The sequence below is a fragment of the Schistocerca cancellata genome, chromosome 4 (genome assembly GCF_023864275.1).
Source record: "Schistocerca cancellata isolate TAMUIC-IGC-003103 chromosome 4, iqSchCanc2.1, whole genome shotgun sequence".
In the NCBI taxonomy this organism is placed as follows: Eukaryota; Metazoa; Arthropoda; class Insecta; order Orthoptera; family Acrididae; genus Schistocerca; species Schistocerca cancellata.
This window is the reverse complement of record NC_064629.1, coordinates 44,773,061-44,792,946: the sequence shown is the minus strand read 5'-3', so window position 1 is coordinate 44,792,946 and position 19,886 is coordinate 44,773,061. Positions and strand designations below refer to the sequence as shown.

At 40.3% G+C, this 19,886-nt stretch overlaps 1 protein-coding gene across 5 annotated transcripts in view; it reads right to left on the bottom strand.

Annotated features, from left to right (window-relative positions):
• Positions 1-19,886, bottom strand: part of LOC126183319 (sarcolemmal membrane-associated protein-like) — a 285,047-nt gene that overhangs the window by 36,141 nt on the left and 229,020 nt on the right. For 4 of the 5 annotated variants that reach the window (XM_049925175.1, XM_049925177.1, XM_049925176.1 and 1 more), the window contains 2 exons: positions 16,984-17,146; positions 13,523-13,657 (listed from right to left, as the gene is read on the bottom strand). In XM_049925175.1, coding sequence (XP_049781132.1) covers positions 13,523-13,657; positions 16,984-17,146 — 298 coding nt within the window. Of the gene's footprint in view, positions 1-7,791; positions 7,977-13,522; positions 13,658-16,983; positions 17,147-19,886 lie in introns of all 5 variants that reach the window. The other variant, XR_007536720.1, reaches the window with a different exon arrangement.

The following is a 19,886-nucleotide window of genomic DNA, read 5'->3' as shown; positions in this document are numbered from 1 at the left end:
GCTCCCGTTTGTGCACTTCAGAAAAGCTGGTGCTGACGGAGAGGATCCAGAGGGCCTGGGTTGTGAAGCAGCCATAAAATCAAGGATGTATTGTTCACCTGCATGTTGTGCCACAGGGTGGCCCACTTCCCATATAGAAAGCTGTGCAATGATTCTGGCACAGCTGGTATATGACGTGACTCCTTTCAGAGGTGGCCCAGGCTCAGATGGGTTTGTACAAGCACATGCCAGGACTCGAATAAGATGTGCTGGGTGGTTAGATTATGCAGGTATTGCACCTGAGTCTTCCACAGGGATATCAGCCCTTTGGCAAGGGGTTGGGATTGTGAGTATCACACGGATGGACTAGTATGTTGTGGAGGTTGTGTGGGTGGTGGTGGAACCTCATTTTAGGAGGGGTGGGTACGATCTTCCGTAGGATGTCTCTCATTTCAGAGCACGATGACAGATAATCGAAGCCCTGATGAAGGATTGTAGATCGGTGGTGGTTAGAGGATTGAGGCTGTGTGGGGATATTGCACAGAAAATCTGTTTGTGGACTACATCAGGGGGATAATGCCTGCTGGTGAACACTTTTGAGAGACCTTTAGCATACTGAGAAAAGGAGTTGTTCTCACTGTGGATATGCTATCCCCAGGTGGCCAGGCTGTATGTGCAGGATTTTTTCATGTGGAGTGGATGGCAGCTGTTGAAATGCAGGTACTGTTGGTGGTTGTTGGTTTTTGAGGAGGATCCGGTGAAGCAGATGGTAGAGAAGGTGCTGAGGTTGTGAAAGAATGAGGGTAGGACGTCTTGGCTCCAAGTCCTGAGCATGAAGATATCACCAATGAACCTGAGGGTTTGGGGTTTTGGGAAGCTAGAGAAGTTTCCTCTAGATGGCCCATAAACAGGCTGGCATAGAAGGGTGTCATGCGGGTACCTACAGCTGTGCTGAAGATTTGTTTGTGTAACTTTCCTTCAAAGGAGAGGTAGTTGTGTGCTGGAATTAAGTTAGTGACATGTATGAGGAATGAGGTAGTCATGTACGAGTCTGAAGGACGTTAGGAGAGAGAGTGTTCAATACTGCAAGACCTTGAGCATAAGGGATATTTGTGTATAGGGAAGGGGCTTCAACGTCCCTCAGCCCATGGACTTGCCGCTGTGAACACTACCTCTCCTAATGTCCTCCAGACTCCTAATCTACTCTCTCTTTTTTCATATTCATTACCAACTTTACTGTAATGCACAACTACTTCTACTGCTTTAAAGGGAAGGTATACAAACAAATCCATAACACAGCCATAGGCAGCCGTGTAGCACCCTCCCATGCCAACATGTTTATAGGCCATCAAGAGGAAAGTTTCCTAGCCTTCCCGAAGCCCAAACCCCTGATCTAATTCAGATTCATTGCTGATATCACTGTGATCTGGATTCAGGGCCAAGACACCTTATCCTCATTCCTTGCCCTCTGTCGTGTATCACCTACTTCCAATTCATGCCCCTTCTCCCTCATTGTGTGTTGCTCTCTGCCAACACACCAACCGATCTTCTCCCCTTCTGTGCTCCTCTACTTTCCTGCTTCTCTCCCCCCCCCCCCCCCCCCCCAGCCCTCATTTCTCTCTCCAACCTCCATCCCACCCACCCATACCCTGCTACCCCTCCCCCTTTCCCACCCCACTCCACATTGATGCATCCATCCAAAGCAGTTGCACTCTGGCCAGAGCAGCCAGACATAGCGGTTGTTTGTTTGTTTGTGTGTGTGTGTGTGTGTGTGTGTGTGTGTGTGTGTGTGTGTGTGTTTTCTGAACAAAGCTTTGATCAAAAGCTCAATGTGTAACAGTCTTTTCATTGCGCCTGTCTGCAACTAACTGTCATCTTCATACAGTGAGTAGCAATCTATCTTTTTCATAACATTGTTGAATTTCCAACTTGAAATTTCCATTGTTTGATAAAGACAAAATACAGAATTGTGGGCTAAATATAAATCATTTTACTAACTGTAACACAGGACATCTGCCCTGAGCAATAGCTAAATTTAGTAACTGCTAGAAAAGCAAGCTAGATTCGACTTTAGTGTGAGAAATACTTTAAATATATTAGAATTAAAAAGATCTCCAAAAACTATATCGTGCTGCACTGCACTGAGCAGCTATATGGAAACAAACAGCAGAGTTACACTACCGCTGCCATCCCTTATTGGTTACCTTTATTAATTGTGATTGTGTGTTTTGTCACTGCTTTGCACATATGGGTATGAATAATTCAACTGTGCTGCCAACTGTGTTAGTTGTCACTCCTATTTCATAGAACTCATGGATTTAAAAGCACTGCTTGAATATGGCAGTTCAATCAGTATGGGATTAAACTTATGTACAAATTTCTTCCCTTGTGCAGTGTTGCCTGCCACTTACTTGGTTAGCCCTAACTGCAACCAACCCAATAGCTATTTATTATCAACTGTAGGTGTATTGAGGAAGTAGGATTAATGAAGAAGTGTGTCGCTGCTCTGTAGAAATATTTTACTACAACTCAAGTTTTGATAAAGCCTCCCCATAGGCCCAATTCAGCACAGTTTTGCATAATAGTTTTGCAATTGTCTTTTGCAATTATGTGGACTACACACATGCCATAGTGGTCAAGCTTTTTTTTAGAAATACAAATCTGGCTACACTTCATCAGAAGAGTCATTCCATAACAACCCGACCTTTTTGTGGTGTTAAAGAATTTTTATTTTTTAAGTATCACAGTAAATTCTTCATGGTCATTAATTCTGAATATACCACAGCAGCAATGATCTGTCATAGAATGCAACAGATGTCTAAAAGAAATACTGTTGATATTGCCCAAATAATCAAAAAATTCCATGATGCATTTTTTTAAATGTCGCAGGGACTGATGGTATATGACACAAAGAAAATAATTACTATTACAGACACTAAGTGCATCCAACTATTCTGTCCTACCTCAATACGACAAGCTCACAGGAAATGGAATGACCTATGCACAGATAACTAATCTGGAAGTGTGCAGTGGCTGTAATGATGTGAAATCATGAATAAATTGCTAAATGTTTTATCGACAAAGGTGAAGACAAAAGCTTTGGTTCAGTCTACTTCTCATTATTCTTACAGATCCTAAGTTGTCCATTGTCAACCTCTGAACACATCATGTTCTCAAAGCAATCTTTCCTATATTTTTATATTCTTTTGTGAGTGCTACATCACGCCTACAAATCTCATTCTCACCCTTAGATATCACTCCTTCATCTTAAATAAAGTCTTGTAATCTGCAATTTGATTGCACTTGTGAACACTGACTTCCACACTTCTCAGTAATAACTTTGTATTCTTGAGTAGGTGACATATTACTAACAAAATATACACCACAGAAATTTTGAGTCGCAGACAGGCACAACAAAAAGATTTTCACACTTAAAGCTTTTGGCCAATGGCCTTTGTCAACAATAGAGAGGAGTCAAGCTTCCATCATTTGGCTGTGTAAGTTAATCTCATATAAAATAAACTTTGAAAGCACAAAAAAGTCAAAATATAGAAACAAATAACATTATTTGTACATGAAATCATCGTGGTACTTTGAAAGTGAGAACATCAGATTCCCTGTTCTGCTTGTCTATGTTACCCCATATTCTCCAAAGCATTGCTTCCATAAGGGGCTACACACTAATTGCATCAGGTGCCTCTCCATGCACCATTAGTTCATGAACAGACTACACCCATTATCTGTGTGAAACTGTTCACATTTATCGAAGTAATACCAACATTGAGAACGTCTGAAAATCCATTGAAATAGGCGTGAACCTTTCACCAGTTTGTACATTGGCAAACTTAAGCCAAAGGATTGCTATTCCCAGCTCCTCAAGCACGTCAATTTTCTTTCCTTTCTTACCCATATGCATCACCTCTTTTATGCTGCCTCACAGGTGGTGACTAGTTTCACATATATGTTTGGCAAATACCGATCTGCTGTAGTTGGCCAGTCTAAAATCATCTACATGCTCCCTGTGTCTTGTCGAGAATTTCTTACCTATTTGTCTTAACCATATGGGCAAGAAGAAACAGAAAGAGAAAATAGCAATGGGTAAGGAGAGTGTCACTTTACCATATTTTTCACAGAAACTAGCAAAAATTTTTCTATGTTAAAAATCAATACCCATGTATCATACTTAGAATGTTATGGAATGGCTAATGGCTCAGCACACACTGTCATTGCCATACATATATTTACTAGTGGTGCATGGAGAGGCTGCTGAAATAACTGGTTTTTAGCCCATTATGGAAACAACACTTTGGAGGATGTGTCGTAACACAGGTAAGGGGAGCGAGGAATCTCGTGCTGCCATTTTTGAAGTAAGACAAGAACGTCATGTCCAATTTTTTTTTTTTTTTGTGTTTATACTTTGACCTTGACTGCTTTTGACTTGCATTTCATACAGGATTAACTTAAGACATACAGGTGATAGCAGGTTGACTCCCAAAACATGTTGCTGTGGATTGTTTTCCTAAAATTAGTGGTTGTATGCTGAAACATTTGTAACAGTTACCTTAACAAATGCTACCTCTGCTCCTTAAGATGGACAATTTTAGAACAACTGTTTAGACACACTACAACAGATCCTCAGTACTAACATAGTCTCATTCTGAACAGAATGATTTTATAATCAGTATGATGATATTTTTTTCTTTTTTTTAGGCAGGGGAGGAGGGGAAATGGCATGCACTAGAAACTTGAATAGACAGGAAGCTATTTTCACCACCACCACCACCACCACCACCACCACCACCTAACTGCTGGTGTGTTGTGTAGAGAAATACGTACCACCACCACCACCACCACCACCACCACCACCTTTCACATTAATCATTTCTTGCAAACAGAAACTCATAACCACACAGAAAGGCTTCTGTGAGGCCAGACTCTTAGGTAAATTTTATAGAGACCACTGCAGATATCTCGGCTGTAAATACAATGAAGTGTCAAAGAAACTGGTATAGGCAGGCGTATTCAAATACAGAGATATGTAAACAGGCAGAATACAGCACTGCAGTCGGCAATCCCTATATAGGACAACAAATGTTTGTTGCTGCTGTTAGATCGGTTGCTGCTGCTACGATGGCTGGTTATCAAGCTACATTGACAGGTTATCAAGGTTTAAGTGAGTTTGAACGTGGTGTTACAGTCAGCGCATGAGCGATGGGATACAGCGTCTCCAAGGTAGTGAAGAAGTGGGGATTTTCCCATATGACCAGTTCACAAGTGTACCGTGAATATCAGGAATCTGGTAAAACATCGAATCTCTGACATCGCTGCGGCCGGAAAAAGATCCTGCAAGAACAGTGCAACCCTTCCAAAAATTGCTGCATATTTCAATGCTGGGCCACCGACAAGTGTTGGCGTGCAAACCATTCGACGAAACATCACCAATATGAGCTTTCAGAGCTGAAAGCCCACTTGTGTACCCTTGATTTATTTATTTATTTATTTTTTTTTTTTTAGGGCGCAAAACTGCTATGGTCATTAGCGCCCAGTCCGTGACTTAGGAAACAGTAAAAAACCGAAAATGGAAACCAGCAGCAATGGGAACGAAACTCAAAAAATTGGAGAAACTAAAAGCAGAAGGAAGGCTTAAAAATCCACTACAGAAAGGGGTTGGTTGTCCCCAAAAAAAGCTTCAAATGACTGACGTCATTTCACTGGCACTAATAAACTCGAGAACGCCATCGGCCGAGCGCGAGTCATCTGCTAAAATTGACGATATATCAGGCGACAGCTGTAGACGGGCGTGTAACGGAGTAAAATAGGGGCACTCAATTAAAAGGTGTCTTACCGTCCACAGCTGAGAGCAGTGGGAACAGAGTGGTGGAGGATCGCCGCTTAAAAGATGTCGATGGCTAAAAAGACAGTGCTCTATCCGGAGTCTAGTTAAAATTACCTCCTCCCGACGACGCATTCGGGAGGAAGAGGTCCAAGCACAAGGAAGAGCTTTCACGTCCCGCAATTTATTATGGGGAAGTGTCGACCAATGTGCGTGCCATAAAAGAACAACACGACGACATAAAACGCTCCGTAGATCGGCGAAGGGAATCGATTGAATAGCTGGCCGAAGAAGAGAGACTGCAGCCTTGGCCGCTATATCGGCCGCCTCATTTCCACAGATACCAACGTGTCCCGGGAGCCAGAGGAACGCCACCAAGACGCCCCCCAGGTGGAGCAAGTGCAGACAGTCCTGAATCCGGTGGACCAGAGGGTGGACAGGGTAAAGAGCTTGTGTACCCTTGATGACTGCAGGACACAAAACTTTACGTCTCGCCTGGGGCTGTCAACATCGACATTGGACTGTTTATGACTGAAAACAGGTTGCGTGGTTGGACGAGTGTCGTTTCAAATTGTATTGAGTGGATAGATGTGTACAGGTATGGAGACAACCACATGAAGCCATGGACCCTTCATCTTAGCAGGGGACTGTTCAAGCTGGTGGAGGCTCTGTAACAGTGTGGGGCGTGTGCAGTTGGAGTGATATGGGACCCCTGATACATCTAAATATGACTCTGACAGGTGACACATACTTAAGCATCCTGTCTGATCACCTGAATCCATTCATGTCCATTGTGTATTCCGATGGACTGGGGCTATTCCAGCAGAACACTGTGACACCCCACACATCCAGAATGGCTCCAGGAACACTCTTCTGCTAGTTCCGCTGGCCACCAAACTTCCTAGACATGAACATTATTGAGCATATCTGGGATGCCTTGTATTGTGCTGTTCAGAAGAGATCTCCACTCCCTCGTACTCTTACGGATTTTTGGACAGCCCTGCAGCAGGATTCATAGTGTCAATTCCCTTCAGCACTACTTCAGACATGCGCCAAGTCTACGCCACGTCGTATTTTGGCACTTCTGTGTGTTCACAGGGCCCTACACAATATTAGGCAGGTTTACCAGTTTCTTTGGCTCTTCAGTGTATTTTCATTGGTATATCCAATTCCCATACTGTGAACAAATGTAAATGGACAAAAAGATATCTTTAACCAGTATTCTGGTAAGACATGTGACAGAATGCTTAAAACATTTTGCACATAAAGTAATGTTGGCACTTGTCTGTAGATATTTTTGAAAATTTATGGGACACTGTCTTTAATGACCATGCCCCTTATGCTGTGTAGGACCTCCCACACTTCCGATTAGCATAATGAATCAACGAGAAAATTGTGGTATATGACCATGTGTAATCACCCAGAGATATTTCTTTCTGTCAAGCAGTGTTTTGCCGCAAGTGACTGCCGAGACTGATCAGATTTGGTACTTTACAGTAAACCATAAATTAACTCCATCTACTGGGGAAATAACCAGCTTCCACAATACATTCAGCAATAAGTATCACATATTGGTAGCTGAACTGTTATCAGAAACATCTAATGTGTCCACATAAAAGTATGTTTTTTCTGGTAGTGAAATAAATACTGTTGAACAGAGTTGGAGACTCAATAACTTTAGTTTATATTAAGTAAGTACTACTAAAATTACACTAATATATATCCAAATACTGCTGATCTACAAATAACTAACTAACAAGCCAAAAACACTGTTTTATAATGCAATATATTAAAAGCTTGATTGTAAGGAAAGCTATTTGAAGAATAAAGATACAGGTACCCAAGCACTTTAGAAGTCCACACCACTTGTTATGTGAAGAAGGCACACAAATAGCATTCAGTTTATATGGGAAGTAATGGGATGTCATCACACATTGGCAGTTACATAAGAACGCCATGGTCAATAAATAAAATTTTACCTTCAATGTGGACTGGCAGACTTAAGCTAGAAGCTGGCCTAGAGTATTGCTGTAATGGTGATAAAGATAATGGATTATTTAGGATAGGATGAAGGGTCTAATAACTGTGGTCACACCAACTGGTTAATGACCATCACAATAGCCACAACAGCGAAGGCCATGGAAACAAATAAGTGAACAGGCACCTGCAAATGGCAACAGAAATGAGAGAAATACTGAAATAAAAATAAAACATTCACAAGAAAATAATTAACAAAAGAGAACACTTACATATACACAAACACAAAAGAAAATGCAAGCAAATAAAGCTGTACTAAAGCACGCAAAAATATTAAGAGGCAAGTTGGAAAGCAGAAACGGGAAATAAAAGAACAGAAAAGAAAAGATATGCATACAAAAGATATAGTCCTTACACAGCTACCCATTAGTCACTTCAACTCCAGTTTCTGCTTTTGCCAACAATCATATAATAGGACTTAGCTTAGAAACAGTAATAATTTCTTGAAACACCAAAAAGTATCATAATTTGTCCAACACTCTCCTCCTTCCTGTAGTAACATTACTTCCAAGAACTGTCTTATGCAATTCATGATGATAAATTCATGTCTCTTGTAGCTCATATCTCTTAAGCACTTCAGAGCTTTCCAGGTAACAATCACAACTCTTTCTGTGCAAAAGTGGTTTAACATTCTGATTTTACATTTTCACATGTTAAAATACGGAAGCTTTTCACACTTCAATTAATTTTTTGTGCATACATTTCACGGTTTGCAACCAATATTTTTTTTTAGTGAATACACATTTTAAAGGGACAGTAACATCAGAATGATATATCCATTTCATTGTTTATGACTCACACAAATCTTATGTGTGACTAAATTAATAGATACTTTGTAATAGTTCTCTATGCAACAACTGTTTTCCACAATTTTATTTTGGCAACCATTCAATGTCATTATTGCAATCATTTAATACAAATATGGAAAATTATGACATTACAGTTCATTTTCATTTATCTTGAAAAATACCAAATGCGAATTTTCCATATATACTGCCATTACATAAAAACAGTTGATGAAAATGTAAATTAGTGGCTGGAGACTTTCTTACTATTTCATTTGTATCCTTTACTAACTGTATCAACAGTATCACCATCTTTTCAACTGTTTGCATTTCTTTCATACTTATCCTGGATTGTGTGTTAGTCATTAATTTGACTAAATAAAGAACAAATCATAAGTTTGTCGGATAGGTATCCTCTGTGGGACAGCTATGTTCTGATACTACCAGGTTAGATACAAATACTTTCCACTGTGGAACACACACCCCAGATACTGCTCTGTGTAGCAGAAAATTCAGAATATATCTATACAGTGAAGTAAAACTCACTACTGTCCTCTTGAATGACTAGACAATGATCAGCTATTGCTGATACTACTGTAAGCATACCAGACAAATTTATGTTGATTACCTTCCCTACAAGCAAGGGAATTTCCTCTTGAACCATGTATTTTGGTTATATCAATATCTGTTGTTCTCACATCGATTTCCATTGCCTGATGAGCATTCTTCTTCATTTCTTTCAGTTTTGCACCACTTTCCGTTTCATCCATCTCTATCAGATGATATGCTATTTATTTACTTCTGCAGCTATTTTAAATCTCTAATGAGATGATTCTGCTTCAGTTTGAGCAGTAGCTTCTTTTTTTAAAGTTCAAGCACTTTGTGTATTTCTTGAGCCATTGTCAGTTGAAGCCAATGACTCTTCTATGTCCAGCTTCCAGTGAAAGTTTTCCTTGTAGAGCATCTCTCTCTCTCTCTCTCTCTCTCTCTCTCTCTCTCTCTCTCTCTCTCTCTCCCCCCCCCCCCCTTTTCCCTCCTCTTCCTTTCCACACTCAATCAAAAAAGGTGAGAAAGCAACTGCATTTCTAACTTGTGCCTCACTGCACATTCCCCCATCTTTTTTCCCATGGAAGAAACATGACAATCTAGCATTTAACACTGCTCATCTGCTAACTTCATTTTCTGGTTCAAGAGGGGATGAGGGCGTGGTTTGCTCTACTTTTAAATTTATTTTTTATGTCAAACTTCATATTTACTCATGCTCATAAGATATCAATTATTCCTTAATCTTTCTCCTCCCCCTCCTACAACTACCACCAGTACAACCTACCACCTACAACAACAACAACAACAACAACAACAACAACAACTGCTGTCGCTGCTCCTCTCTTATCACCATGGTAAGTGTGGTTGGGTACCAAGAATCCTAGATGATATATTCAAAATATACTGGGTTGGAATTTCTTATTGCTATTCATTATTTGTTAGTCATTTCTTTGCTGCAACACAAAAATTAATATCTCCTCATATTATTGAATAGTATAATTCTTCCTCTGTTCATTTAATTTTCTTACTTGTCTTCTCCATCTGATGTACTATATGCTCAAAACACAAAAAATATGGGAATTTTTGCATAGTTCTTCAACTACATCACACTACTGATGTCATTGTGAAGGGGCTAAAATATTTTTGTAGCTGAAAATATTACATGTAATTAGGGACCAGCACCTGACATTTGTTGTTTGTAAAATGCTGCACAAATTTAAAAGCTTGTCACGCTACATGTGTGAAGACAAAAGCCTTAGAGTTCTGAAATGTACTGTTAAAAAGAGCGATGATTGGGGAACTTTTTGACTGGAATGTTTGCTTTTGCAAAAACTTCAACAGTTTATTTTCTGAAACTGCCTCTGTTTTCTTCTTTTGCTTGTATTGAAGCTTTCAACAAATGATCATTTTGTTGAGAACCACATTATTTTCCTGTCGATAAACTGAAAGCATCTCTGATCTAAAGTGTTTCTTGATATTATTATATTTTTCCCAGCCCAATTTTATTCTTACATAATCTGCAGCATATTAATTCTAATCTTGTGTGGGCACTCAAAGCTATGCTACCCATACTTGACGACACTATATATAGAGCTGACAAAGAGCTTAGAATAGCAGTAGAACTGAAAATAACTATTCACACATTACAAGAAGAAATTCGGTGCGGTCAAAATATGCTAACAGGTTCTGTTTTCCAGTTGCTATAGTGCAGTGAGCGGAAACTATATACTGGCACATGGCTGCGGGCACATACAAACTAAAATTTTGACCACCAAACAGATGAGGAATGGTGTGGGGAAACAATCCTCACCTCCCTCTGCCATGGCAGCAGCTTAAACTCGTGTTCTGCATAAGCAGAACTGTCATGGTCACAGGGATTGCTGATTCCTTCTGGTGTTGTGAGGGTCATAATTGAAATCAAAGATCGACCAGCCTTAGTCTTTTCACTCATTTCAACATAAGGAAAGAAACAACGCGTATACGAATGGATACTGCACAACTGCTTGCTGAGGTGGGCAGTGTGTTGTAAATGAGGTAGTTCAGGTCTGACGTCTAGCAGTATTTGATGCAACCACAATTCAGTACAACCCCCACTTAAAACTGCCATGTTAAAAGCTTCTGCACTACATCAACTTTTCAATTTAAGCTAGCAGACAAACATATGCCTTTCTCTGTTCTACGATGCTAGGTCCATGGCTGACTACTACATTGCACTAGGTGGCATGTATCTTAGACCATTTTGGCACCAATAAATGGCTTGGCACCAAAGACTCAAGTGCACTGGTATGTTGTTGCATTTGTGTGCATTTTGTTTTGTAAACATATGCTTATAGATTGGGAGGAGCAGATAGAATAGAGGGAAACAATCCACGTGGGAAAAATATATCTAAAAACAAAGATGATGTGACTTACCAAACGAAAGTGCTGGCAGGTCGATAGACACACAAACAAACACAAACATACACACAAAATTCAAGCTTTCGCAACCAACGGTTGCTTCATCACGAAAGAGGGAAGGAGAGCGAAAGACGAAAGGATGTGGGTTTTAAGGGAGAGGGTAAGGAGTCATTACAATCCCGGGAGCGGAAAGACTTACCTTAGGGTGAAAAAAGGACAGGTATACACTCGCACACACACCCATATCCAACCACACATACACAGACACAAGCAGACGTTTGTAAAGGCAAAGAGTTTCGGCAGAGATGTCAGTCGAGGCAGAAGTACAGAGGCAAAGATGTTGTTGAAAGACAGGTGAGGTATGAGCGGCGGCAACTTGAAATTAGCGGAGGTTGAGGCCTGGCGGATAACGAGCGAGAGGATATACTGAAGGGCAAGTTCCCATCTCCAGAGTTCTGACAGGTTGGTGTTAGTGGGAAGTATCCACATAACCCGGACGGTGTAACACTGTGCCAAGATGTGCTGGCTGTGCACCAAGGCATGTTTAGCCACAGGGTGATCCTCATTACCAACAAACATTGTCTGCCTGTGTTCATTCATTCATGCGAATGGACAGTTTGTTGCTGGTCATTCCCACATAGAAAGCCTCACCTGTCTTTCAACAACATCTTTGCCTCTGTACTTCTGCCTCGACTGACATCTCTGCCGAAACTCTTTGCCTTTACAAATGTCTGCTTGTGTCTGTGTATGTGCAGTTGGATATGGGTGTGTGTGCGAGTGTATACCTGTCCTTTTTCCACCCTTTCCGCTCCCGGGGTTGGAATGACTCCTTACCCTCTCCCTTAAAACCCACATCCTTTCGTCTTTCCTTCTCCTTCCCTCTTTCCTGATGAAGCAACCGTTGGTTGCGAAAGCTTGGATTTTGTGTGTATGTTTGTGTGTCTATAGACCTGCCAGCGCTTTCGTTTGGTAAGTCACATCATCTTTGTTTTTTTTATATATATAGACACACACAGACACACACACACACACACACACACACACACACACACACACACACACACTATTAATTAAGTATGGGTAGTCATGAATACCATAAAGTGTAAAAAGCCAGAAAATGTGACAGAGAGGAGGAAATTAAATACTTCATAGGGTATGAGAGTGACAAATGCACTGGAGTGCCTCTGCGAAGACACCCCTCACCTCAATGGCCCATAGAAGACTATAAATAAGTTGTACGATAACTCTTCTAACTCAACCCATGTGCTTTAAGTTTAATGTTTGAGTCAGAGTATGGCACAAACTGCACAATGGCATCAATCTTGGCCACTGGCAATGGCTTTCGTAAATCAATTGAACTTCCAACACATGTGAAATTTTTATCCTGATTTTCCTACACATGTAAATGCTCTATCATTACAACTTCCAGCCCTTTACATACATAATATTTTATTCCCTTGTAAAAAGTGCATGACTATGACTTATTTCAGGATTTCACAAAAGACCCACCTACAAGCACTTACACTTCATAGCAAAATACAAGTGGGGGGAGTGGATTGGGAGGACCAGATAAAATGAAGTCAATTATGATAGTTCAAATGAAGATGCCTGTGGCCCACTTTTTGATGTAATCCACTGGTGTGTCTAGTTTTACATACTGTATCACTACAAAATACACTTTCTACACATGTATTAGTATCAAGTGTATTCTGTAGGAAACACATGAAGACTGTTAAGCTTTCCCAGTGAAAATATTTCTGACTTGTAACATACAAGAATCGAAATAACTTACAGCAAATGAATATAAAATCAAAAAAGGTGTTAAAAATGAGTAGAATTCCAGCATTAACAAGATATGTCACACAAATCAGTGCCAGTATTACCTAAATGATAAATTAACTTCAACATTAACTTAAGAACAAGCAAAATTAGGCAAATTACTCACAGCATATGTCTGATTAAGCAAACTACCACCGTCTTGTTTCAGTATTTCAAGTTCTTTTATCAGACGAGTTTGTTCATCATTGCATTTTGCATACCTCTCTTTCACAAGCACAAGTTCTTCCTCAAGACAATTCACCTAGAAAGCAAAAAAGAAACATTTTAATTAAATGTTTTAATATGTTACATTCATGTTAGAATATAGTTGATTATGCAAAAAGCCTTCGAGTAAATAGTACACTGCAGACTATAGTTATATTAACACTACAAATTGTAAAAAATCTTTATTTCATGCTTAACTTTTAAATGTTTCTTGCCAATATTTCAACTTTTTCCATTATTAAAGACACTTCTGAAGCCATATATTTTCCTACTAACTTTATGCTCAATCTAAGTATAGTTCCATATCAATGAAAATAATCAGTTCTTGAAAAGATAATGTAATTTGATGGATAAAAAAATCTACTCTCCAAGTGGTGGCAGGAGAGCACACACATAAAAGTTATTAAAGTTTGCTTGCTTTTGGAGCCAGTGGTTCCTTCCTCTGGCAGAAGGGTTTAGGGGAAAGCAAGAGGGGTGAAGGAAAAGGACTGGTAAGGTCTTTCCTTCTCATCTTGTCCGTTAAGTCTCTCCTGACTTGGTGTTCTGAATGACTTTTTCAAATTCTACCCTTTTTCCTAAGCATCACCAGTCCTTTTCCTGCACTCCTCTTCCTTCCCTTTCAACCCTTGTGCCAGGAAGGAGAGACACTGGCTCCAAAAGCATGCAAACTACAATACCTTTTATGTCTGTGTTCTCCTGCTGCTGATTGGTGAGTAATTTTTTATCTAGCCAATTACAAAGTATAGTTCGAGTAATCTTTTGATGTAATTATCATTTTGTGAGTCAGGGTGTAAGCAATTTTTTTACTCCATCATAAAAGTGCCTACTCTTTCTCCCCACATACACCAATTTTAAAAACAGTTGACGGGCATTTGACAAAATTATACAGACTGTACAATTTATGTGCCAACGTTTCCCATTCACAGGACTACGAAAGTCTCAATGTTTCATATACACGATGTGAGCCAAAGTATCCGGACACCCCCAAAAACATACGTTTTTCACATTAGGTGCATTGTGCTGCCAGTAGTCATTAGACATCGTGAGAGAGCAGAATGGGGCGTTCCGTGGAACTCATGGACTTCTAATGTAGTCAGGTGATCGAGTGTCACTTGTGTCATACATCTGTATGCGAGATTTCCACACTCCTAAACATCCTTACATCCACTGTTTCCTATGTGATAGTGAAGTGGAAACATGAAGGGACATGTACAGCACAAAAGCATACAGGCCGAACTCGTCTGGTGGCTGACAGTCTGTTGACAGTTGAAGAGGGTCGTAATGTGTAATAGACAGACATCTATCCAGACCATCACACAGGAATTCCAAACTGCATCAGGATCCACTGCAAGAACTATGACAGTTAGGCAGGAGGTGCGAAAACTTTGATTTCATGGTCAAGCGGATGCACATAAGCCACACATCACACTGGTAAATGCCAAGCAACGCCTTGATTGCTGTAAACACTGGACGATTAAACAGTGGAAAAACGTTGTGTGTGGTGACGAATCATGGTACACAATGTGGCAATCAGATGACAGGGTGTGGGTATGGCAAGTGCCCGGTGAATGTCATCTGCCAACAGTAAAATTCAGAGGTGGCGGTGTTATGGTGTGGTCATGTTTTTCATGGAGAGGCCTTGCACGCCTTGTTGTTTTCCACGGCACTATCACAGCACAGGCCTACATTGATGTTTTAAGCACCTTCTCAATTTCCACTGTTAAAGAGCAATTTGGGGATGGCGACTGCGTCTTTCAACATGATGAAGCGCCTGTTGATAATGCACAGCCTGTGGCGGAGTGGTTACATGACAATAACATCCCTGTAATGGACTGGCCTGCACAGAGTCCTGACCTGAATCCTATAGGAACATCTTTGGGATGTTTTAGAATGCCGATTTCGTGCCAGGCCTCACCAACCGACATCGATACCTCTCCTTGGTGCAGCACTCCATGAAGAATGGACTGCCATTCACCAGGAAACCTCCCAGCATCTGACTGAACGTATGCCTCCGAGGGTGGAAGCTGTCACTGAGGCTAGAGGTGGCCCAGCACCATATTGAATTCCAGCATCACTGATGGAGGGCACCACAAACTTTTAACTCATTTTCAGCCAGGTGTACGGGTACTTTTGATCACATAGTGTACATTGTGCAGACAGGTGTCAAGTTGTCGCACTACAAACCATCTTGCGAACTGTAGCTTATTCTGAATTTTGTAGTGAGCTACTCAACTTTTGCTATACATTGTGAAGCTGACCAAAGAATAGTCTCCATGGAACATCACAGCAGAAACAATAAACTTAGCAGAACTGAAAGCTGATGCAATCATGTTCAATTAACTTTTAGAAAATGGAACAAGGAATTTAGTTTAACAACACACCAGAATATAGTGGATTTCTATAGGTTTTATTTATATTATTTGCTATAAAAATGGATTTATTAAGCTTGTTTTGTGATTTGGGTGCCTACTCATTACATTTCGATTTTGTTTTGTTTTGTTTATAATATGACAATACGATACAGCTAAAAGACTGAGGACTATGCTGTTTCTGAAGGCCATCTTGCATAATCTCACTCCTTAGAAACCTTCACTCACACTGGCTTAAACAACCAGTTTTATCTAGCATGGTTTCAAAGGTTAAATCAACTATAACAGAGAGTTTGTACATATTTTTAACTACTGCATATATTGGTGGGGAAAGGATGGAGTTTAGTAGTTTAACAATCCTCCACCAACACAATTAGAAACTGAGTATGGACACAGACCGTACAAAGATGGAGGACACAAACTGGGTATGCCTATTCTATGGAATCAATCTGACAAATTAAACTTATTCTGGTTGGCTACACAGGGATATAATTTGGAGCCCAGTTTCTTGGGCACTACATTGCTGCATTCAGCATGAGTGGGGGATAAACTATTACAGCCACTCTTGCTTATTCATATACAGCCCCTATTTTTATGAGCCATTTGGTAACTAAAGGTAACCAGATTCACTATTTTGCACAGCTCTGTCACTGCACAATGTAATTCATACACCACATTTTTTTAACTTTCAAATGATACTATAACTATAAATCAAAAGTAACTAATTAAAATTGGGTTCCAAGAAAACAAAACCTTAAGCTTCCTTTTGAAAAGGTTACAAATGAATCAGTTCAGTCAGCATATTTCAGCAGTTGTCTTTTGAGGAATAACATTAATTTTTTATGTACTGACAAGAATTACAATTCTAAATGTCTAAAATATGAGACTGTTGAAAGAAAATATTTTACAGTAGCAGTCCTTATTTTCTGGGAGCCTTTAGGCTTTCTATGCTACTAAAGATATCACATAACAATTATCACAAAAGAACTACTACCTTCTCAGTCATTTTTGACCTCTGGTTCTTAAGTTCATCCACTTCTTCTAAGAAGTTACCAATAGGATGACTTGACAAATGTGATTTCAGTGCTTCCAATTCTTCCTGAATTTGAAGCTGGTCACTGCACTGTTTGTTCAACTTCACACACTCCGCTCTTAACCTGAAACAATGACGCAGAATATTTGTTAAAACAACCGAGATTATAACATGGCACTGCACACTCTTTAAACTCCACACAGGAATATGAACTTAATAAGTAACCTGCATCAAAATACCACATTAATAATCCATGCTGACCAGCACAACCTCTGGTCAAATTTTTAAATAAATTCCAGTCTTCCGTAGATATCCTAATACCAACAACAGTTACTGTCCAATGACTATTTATCAGTGCAACACCATTGACAGATGTTGAATAGACAAAGATTGCTACTAGTAGAGCTGAAATGCTGCAAAACGAATGAAGATACTGTTGTATGTAATAGCTTCTCTAGCAGGAGCAGCTGCTTCTAGAAAGTGACGATAATTTCAGTGACAGTTCTGAAAGTTTTTCAAGACACGGATGCTGAGGCTAGTGAAAGTGACTTCAATTCAGAAACATCTGACAACAAGACACTACTGCAGAGGACGGTACCTAGAGCATTTGTGCATACTAGTTCAGTTTGTAATCAATATTTGTTCAGTGGTAGTAGTTTTACAGTTGTGCCTCTAAAACAATGTGATGTGATAAGTTGTTTTGTGTGTTTTGTGGATGATGCTTTGTGCACAATAATAGCTAAACAGACAAACTTATATGCAGAACAGTTCCTGGCTTCTCATTCCAATTTACCAGCACACTCCAGGGTTTGCAGTTGGCAGGAAACTACACACGACTTCTTCAGGAAACTAATGAGTGAAAAGCAGTTTCATCTCTTATTAAAATTCTTCCACTTTGCTGACAATACCTTGTATGACCCACTAGGCACTAGCAGCAGAAAACTATTCAAAATTCACCCCGTTATGAAGCATCAGCGGCGTAAATTCAGATCAGTATATGCACCAGAAAGGAACATCACCACTGACGAATTGTCGTTGCTACAGAAATGAAGGCTTGGATGGAGGCAATATATTCCATCAAAGCGTAGCAGATTTGGCATAAAATTGTACGAACTCTGTGAAAGCAGCTCCAGGTGCGTATGGGACTATATTGTTCACACTGATAGGACTCTAATTGTGGTAGCCACTATCCAGATGAAAAGATAACCTCTCAAATTGTTCTGGAGCTCGAACGCAATCTACTCAGGAAAGGCCACTGAATTTATCTTGACAACTGGTACACCATTCCAGATTTGGTGGATAAACTAACCAGCAATAACACCAACATTGTCGGCACAATGTGGCAAAATAGGAAGGGGTTCGCTGACTTCGTAAAAAAGGAAAAACTGAAGAAAGGAGAGTATATAACAGGGTACAGCTGCAAGCAGATGGTAATGAAATGGAATGACAAAAGAGACGTTGTTATGGTCAGCACCTTCTGTGATGATACATTTTTAAATGTAAACTCGAAGAAGGGAACCCTTCAAAAGCCGCACGTTTTTGCTGACTACAACAAGAATATGGGAGGACGTGCGATTCTCAGTTACAAAGCTACCAGATGGCCAGGATGCAGACTGAAAAAATATTATCAGAATCATTTCCGTCACTTGTTGGACATTGCATGCTTCAATGCATACATTCTGTACAAGAAGCATGGTGGCAAACAAAGTAGAATGAGCTTCACAATTAGTCTTGGCGAACAGCTGACTATATCTTCACCACAACAAGGGACATCAGTAGGACACCCACCTCGAACACGAAAGCAACACGCCTTACAGCCAGGCATTTTCCAGACCTTCTGCTGCCCACAATGAAGGAAAGACCAACAAGGAGGTATGTGGTGTGCACGAGAAAAGGCCTTCGCAAAGAGACTTCATACCAGTGCGCAGAATGTGAAGTTTCGTTGTGTGCAGCACCTTGTTTTGAAGCGTTTCACACTGAAAATGACTTGTAATATTGTAAAAATATAGTTTTGTTAACTTCTGCAATATATTTTATTCATTTCCATCGAATATCAATTTAAATTCAACAACGAAAACGTGAAGGAAAACTTTTATGCACAAGAACAGTATGCAGCACCACCACATGCTGGTGCATATTACCCACTGCGGAAGAGGCGCACGTGCACAAACTACCCACTTAGCGGGTTAAAGCACTGCATCGAGGGTGGGAAACGTGGCTTTGCATAACTACAGTATACCAGATATTAGCATTCTTAGGAAGTCAATCCCCTCTCAATAGTGAGGATGAATTCTCTAGTGACAACATAGTTGCCTGGCAGGACTCTAAGTAAATGATATAAAGTGCGCCTCCTTGCTAATCCAAGTTTTTGCACAATTCCTCATTCCTCTACAGTGTAAGTCCTGGGTAAAAATTAAACCCTGTGCCATGTTCAGGCTCTTATGGGGTGCTACAGCAACAGGTAGGTCACCAAATTTCTTGCAAGAGGGTAACAGGACTGGGCAGGATTTGTCGTTTCAATTTAAGACAAGCACTTCACTTCATAGTTTACTGAGGGAGGAGTTTTCTCCCAATGCATAGGTTTAGTGGATAGAAAGGACCCTCCATCAGTCCAGGTGCAAACAAGGCACTGAGGGGAATAGGTTTCTGCAGTTTGCTTGATTTTGCTTTTGTCTCCTGGAGCGGCCATGGAGGGATAGTTCTTGGGATCGTAATGCTCTGCACTGAATCAGTCAGGTTAGTCTGAAGAGATTGCCAGAGCCTCATGCATACTGGATGGTAACTTCAGATTTGACTGAATGTGATATATACCATGATGGTGCACAGTCCAAACAATGGCTCTACACTTCATGGCCACCACCGAG